Raw genomic sequence first — 5,727 nt, forward strand, 5'->3', positions numbered from 1 at the left:
ATTTGGTTTTTTGAGACAGGGTTTCTCTGTGTAGCCCTGGCCATCCTGGAACTCGCTCTGGCTTAGGTGTGTATTTGCTTTTAGGAAAGTCATTTGTACAATGCAATGTACTGCAAGCAGTGTCTCACATGACATTCTAACTCTCCCCCTAGGTTTCCATAGAAACAGAATGCAGTGGGCACACCACAGAGTATTACTTCAAACCTGTTTCATGTTTTATAAATATCTTCTCGTGGGCTGAGTATGGTAGTGCATACCTTTAGTCCCAGCACTCAGGAGGCAGAGGTAGGTGGATCTCTTGAGTTTGAGGCTATCCTGGTCTATGGAGCAAGTTCCAGAACAATCAGATTGATACAGAGAAACCATGTCTCAAACAAACAAACAAACAAAAAAGCAAACAAACAAACAAATACCTCTTTACTTTTTTGTTGGATCCAAGAAATTTCCTTGTCAGAATGGATAGCTAATTCCTCTTGTGATGAGTCCAAGCTCAGCTTTTTCTAAGAGAAATTGGAAGGAGACAGAAAGGTCTCACAAAGTGTCAAGTTCTTTTCTCACCCCACTTCACTGAACCCCATTTGCACTTGTCTCACTTAAAAAGAACCACAGACACATGCCTGTCTAGATGCTTTAATCCTCACACCTCTGTCCCAAGAAAATAAAGATGCTTTAAAGACTGATTGTTGTGGAAATTACTTTGACTATGTAAAGATATGTTTCATTTGTTCATGCTGCATTTGTTTAATGATGTAAGGATTGCATTTGTTTCACCTTGTCTGCCTAAGGCATCTGATTGGTCTAATAAAAAGCTAAACGACCAATAGATAGGCAGGAGAAAGGATAGGTGGGGCTAGTGGGCAGAGAGACTAAATAGAAGGAGGAATCTAAGATGGAGAAGAAGAGAGAAGAGAATGGGAAGCATGAGGGGGATGTGCCTTGCTGTGGGATAATGCTCTTGTACCCTGTAAAGATTTGTCACTTGTATTGGTTTAATAAAACGCTGATAGGCCAGTAGCCAGGCAGGAAGTAATAGGCAGGGCAACCAGACTAGGAGAATTCTGGGAAAAGGAAAGGCTCTGTCTGCAGTCACCAGCCAGATACAGAGGAAGCAAGATGAGAATGCTTCACTGAGTAAGGTATCAAGCCACGTGGCTAAACATAGATAAGAATGATGGGTTAATTTAAGTTGTAAAAGCTAGTTAATAATAATCCTGAGCTAATAGGTCAACCGGTTTATAATCAATAAAAGCCTCTGTGTGTTTTGTTAGGACTGAATAGCTGCAGGACTGGGAGGCACAGAACTCTGTTAACAGGTACCAACCAATCAGACAGAGATATCAGGAGAGATATACAGAAGGAAGAGTCCTGAGGCAAAAGGTAGAGAAAGAGAAACAGGTTTATTTACGTTAAAAAAAAAGCTAGCCAGAAATGAGCCTGGGCTTAGCCTGAGCATTCATAACTAATAAAAAGTCTTTGTGTCATGATTTGCTGGTCTCCACACATCATATACCAAGCAACTTGTCCCCCTGTCCTGAGTTCTCTTGCCCTTCCTCTTTCTTATGGAGAGGCTAGTCCAGCAAACATTGTTTCCGACCCTTCTTTTTTTTTTTTTAAAGATTTTATTTATTATGTATACAATACAATGTGCTGCCCCCATGTATGACTGCAGGCCAGAAAAGGGCACCATATCTCATTGTAGATGGTTGTGAGCCACCATGTGGTTGCTGGGACTTGAACTCAGGACCTCTGGAAGAATAGTCAGCATCTTTAACCTCTGAGCCATCTCTCCAGCCCTTCCCGACCCTTCTTATTCTACTTGTCCACTAATCATCTGCTTGTGTGCTTATGTTTTCATCTCTCTGAGCTCCAGCAGCCCCATGGGAATATCAGGGAAAAAAAAAAAGTCTTCGCCATCATGGTGGTGTCTGTCCTAGGTCAACACTTCGTAGGCACCCAATCATTATTTGTTGAACCCCTTTCTGCTCTGTTGTGATAGTTTTTCTTTTGTGGTGGGTTCATATATAAAAATGTAATAGGCAGAGGCAGGCCAATCTCTGAGTTTGAGGCTAGCCTGCTATATAAGCGAGTTCCATGACAGTCAATGCTATACAATGAGACTTTGTCTTAGAAATAAAGACAAAAACAAGACAAACAAAAACCAACCAACCCACAACTGGCAATGAAAGTGTACAAACCCCAAGCAATGCCCATTGCTTCAGAATGCCCAATCAGACTATGTGAAGGTATAGCAAGGTGTGCAGAGTTTGAAAGCAGACAACTATTTCAGGGGCTTCCTTAAGCTAGCTATATGATATTTTTATGTGAGCTAATCACAATAAAGTGATTTTTACTTAATTTGAAAAGGTATTTGCTGAAAAATAAAATAAATATTTCTAGACAGACCCTTCTTAAATTATGAATATGATATGAAGTAGAGAGAGACTGCTTTGACCAAACACCAATATTGGTTAAAAAAAATTTTTTGAGGAAGCCCAGATCTTAGAGTTTAAGGGAAATTTGAGATACAATATTTGTGATCCTTTTAAGAAAAGATGAGTTTTCTAACAGATGTAGCTTATATTCTAGTTGAAAAAACACTGGGTAAGAAGAAATAGTAGGCCAGGTGGTAGTGGCACACACCTTTAATCCCAGCACTTGGGAGGCAGAGGCAGGCAGATCTCTGCGAGTTCGAGGCCAGCCAGGTTTACAGAGCGAGTTCCAGGACAGCTAGTCCTATTACACAGAGAAACCTTGTCTTAAAAAAAAAAACAACAACCCTGAAAACTTCCATCTTATCTATAAAGAGGGAGAAAGTGAGCTAGCTACACCGGATTCTGTTGGCTCCTCTTCTTGCTTCACATCTTGGGAAACTCCTGATGTGACTAAATATTCATTTTCTTTTTCCACCATTTTGCTCAGACTGGTTATTAGTTGTTGGCAGTGTTCAATGATCTCATTTGCTAAGTTTGCTCCAAGCCGCCTAATGAGAGAGAGAGAGAGAGAGAGAGAGAGAGAGAGAGAGAGAGAGAGAGAACACAGATTCATACAATCAGTTTAAGATCATCACACTTAGCAGTGTTCTTCCCAGACAACTACAGAGAAACCTGGGGAATTCTCCACGGCCACCTTCAGTCACTGGACCTCCATTTCTCAGAAGAGGATCCTTTCGTGGACCTGACCCTTCTTGGGTGGTCTCCCCTTATGTTGTCCTGTACCTTCACCCAAAATGGCCTTTGGCCACCACACAGAAGAGCCACTGCTGTAACTGGGCCCCCAGAATGCACCAGGATTCATCATATACATGATCTCATTATTTGATTTGACCCTCACAGCCCAACCCGACAGGTTATTTCCATGCCACACCCCAAGGCATCTTGAACTTCACACTTCTACCACTGGGAGGGCTTGGGAAAAGGCCTTCCTGGGCTACTTACTCCTCTGGTTAGGTTCTCTTGATACCTAGGAAAGTGGGCCACCAGTTGAATTGCCTCCATTAAACTGGCCTGCGAGTGTGTCTCTGGGGCATTATCCTGATTGCTGAGGTGACAGGGCCCAGCATACAGTGAGCAGCACCATCCCTTGGTAGGGCGGTCTGTGCCGTATACACAAGCTAGGGGAGGCTAGCCAGCAAGCGGTGTTGTTTAAGCTCCCGCCTTGGGTTCCCTCATTGATGGACTACAAGTACGCAAGCGGAAATAAATCTTGTCTTCCCCAAGTTTCATCTGGTCGTAGCGTTTATCAGGGCAACAGAAAAGCAAAGTAGAACAGGAGTTGACACTCTTGAGGCCGTTAGAGGGGAGGGCACCCGGACAGGGATTTCTAACAGAAGCTGCGGACTACCAACCTCGAGGGACACTGTTCTAGACAACTTAGAGCAGTGGTTCTCGGCCTTCTTAATGCTGCGAACCTTTCACAGAGTTCGTGTTGTGGTGACCCCAACCATAAAATGATTTTGTTGTTGCCTCATAGCTGCAATTTTGCTATTGTTATGAATCATAGTGGAAATAATTGACATGCAGGGTACCTGGTATGTGACCCCCCCCTCAAGGGGTCATGACCCATGGGTTGCAAACCACTGACTTAGAGGTTTCATTGAAGGCATATGGGTCACAAGGCTCCTAAGTCCTGGACCAAGGTTCCAAACAACTTTGTTTAGTGTGGGAGTTCAGGTGGCCTTCTTTTCTAAATAGAGCACCTACTTTTGCTGTGGCTGGAGACACTGTTTATTCACTGGCTGGAAAGGGCAGGCTATGACTTATTTGATGCAAATTTCTATTTTTTACTCAGGGTTTTCCTGTATGAAATGGATATGATGATGGCCATTTCCAAACAGGTCCTTGAGATAAGCAGCATCCCAAATGTTATGATACAAAATCCCCATGGTATTCACGTTTCCATGATACCAAGGAAAGCCAAGTTTTAAAGGTACGGTTGCCGAAGTAAGTGATGTCCCTCAGTGTCTCCCATGAGACAGCCTTTAAAGTCCAAGCTGTCTTTTGGGTGTCACATTGAAACATAGGTTGAATCAATTCCCGGAGATGGCCACAACTCCCCCTACAGCATCCTTTCAAATACAGCCAACCATCCAGAGGCCACACTCTGGACAGCTCCTGGGGAGAGGGGAGCTCTCACACTTAGGGCCATTGAGGCTACTAAGAGCCTTGGGGTCAAGTTCCTACAACAAGAAGTAGCTCCTATCCCTCAGAACTTGATCTCTCCCATCCCAGTTCACACCTATCCTTCTAGATCCTTCTTTCAGAGACAATGGAGCAAGCATGGGGTGTGTGCCCTCTCCTCCTGGGTCTCTGCGTGTAACAGTCTATCTCTTGAGATACTGGTCTTCTGAGTTTAAAACACCACAGCACACCGCATTGCTGCCTGTGCTCCATACGTACTTCCACTTGAGGTAGACGAGAGTGCCGTCATCTTTCCCGTTCACCAGGATGTGCTGGCCATCCATGGACATTTTTATGTACTGGATCCCGTGCCCCTGGTGAGAATGACTCCGACACCGGGCAAACGTTTCCTTCATGGTTTTAGGGATAAAATGGAGAAACTATAAAAGCAATTCTCTAACATTTTTTCCAACATCATATATACTTTTGCTAATGGGTAATTTTGTTGTACTTCTGATGACATTTTAGTCAGTACAGAGGCAGTTCTTGACAGAACACAGCACCTAAAACCTCTAGTTCATCCAACATTGTTTTATTTTCCCACTACTTTGTGTAACGTGGAAGGACAGCGATTAGAACCAATGGCTTAAACCAGGCAATCAGCCACTCCGTCAGCAAACTTGCTGAAGACTGTGGAGTTAGGGGAGGGACCTTAAGGGAACACAACTAGGATGCCTTCAAGAGTCAGAGGTCCATGGGCAGGCCCGTAGGCGGACTCAGACAAGGGTCTCGCTGCCCTCTCCTGCTCTTTCAGAAGGGATGAGGGCAGCAACAACAAGCCAAGCCCCCCTCCCCCCCTCCAGAGTGGCGTTGCAGACAAGCACATCATTTCCTCCCTTGAGTCCCCAGCGGGCAGGGAGCAGGTTCCCCAACTTCACCACAGAGCGCTGGACATTCAGAGCCTCTCAGGAAGTCTCCAGGGAAAAGCTTAATAGTAGGAAACTGGGCAGGAGCCCTTCTGCAGTGCCTTGCCCATGCTATGCGTGTGCTGTCTGGGGCTTCCTCCTTTAGAGGGGCAGGCCGACTGGAAAGACTCTTTTTTTTTTTTTTT

General features: G+C 44.5%; 1 protein-coding gene across 1 annotated transcript in view; it reads right to left on the minus strand.

Annotated features, from left to right (window-relative positions):
• The window catches only part of Cfap43 (cilia and flagella associated protein 43), a 90,814-nt gene that overhangs the window by 31,482 nt on the left and 53,605 nt on the right, over positions 1-5,727 (minus strand). Inside the window, exons 16-18 of the mRNA XM_026781338.1 lie at positions 4,896-5,026; positions 2,827-2,980; positions 414-500 (exon numbers count right to left, since the gene is read on the minus strand). Coding sequence (XP_026637139.1) covers positions 414-500; positions 2,827-2,980; positions 4,896-5,026 — 372 coding nt within the window. The remainder of the gene's footprint in view (positions 1-413; positions 501-2,826; positions 2,981-4,895; positions 5,027-5,727) is intronic.

This window comes from Microtus ochrogaster, chromosome 8 (genome assembly GCF_000317375.1).
Source record: "Microtus ochrogaster isolate Prairie Vole_2 chromosome 8, MicOch1.0, whole genome shotgun sequence".
Classification (NCBI taxonomy): Eukaryota; Metazoa; Chordata; class Mammalia; order Rodentia; family Cricetidae; genus Microtus; species Microtus ochrogaster.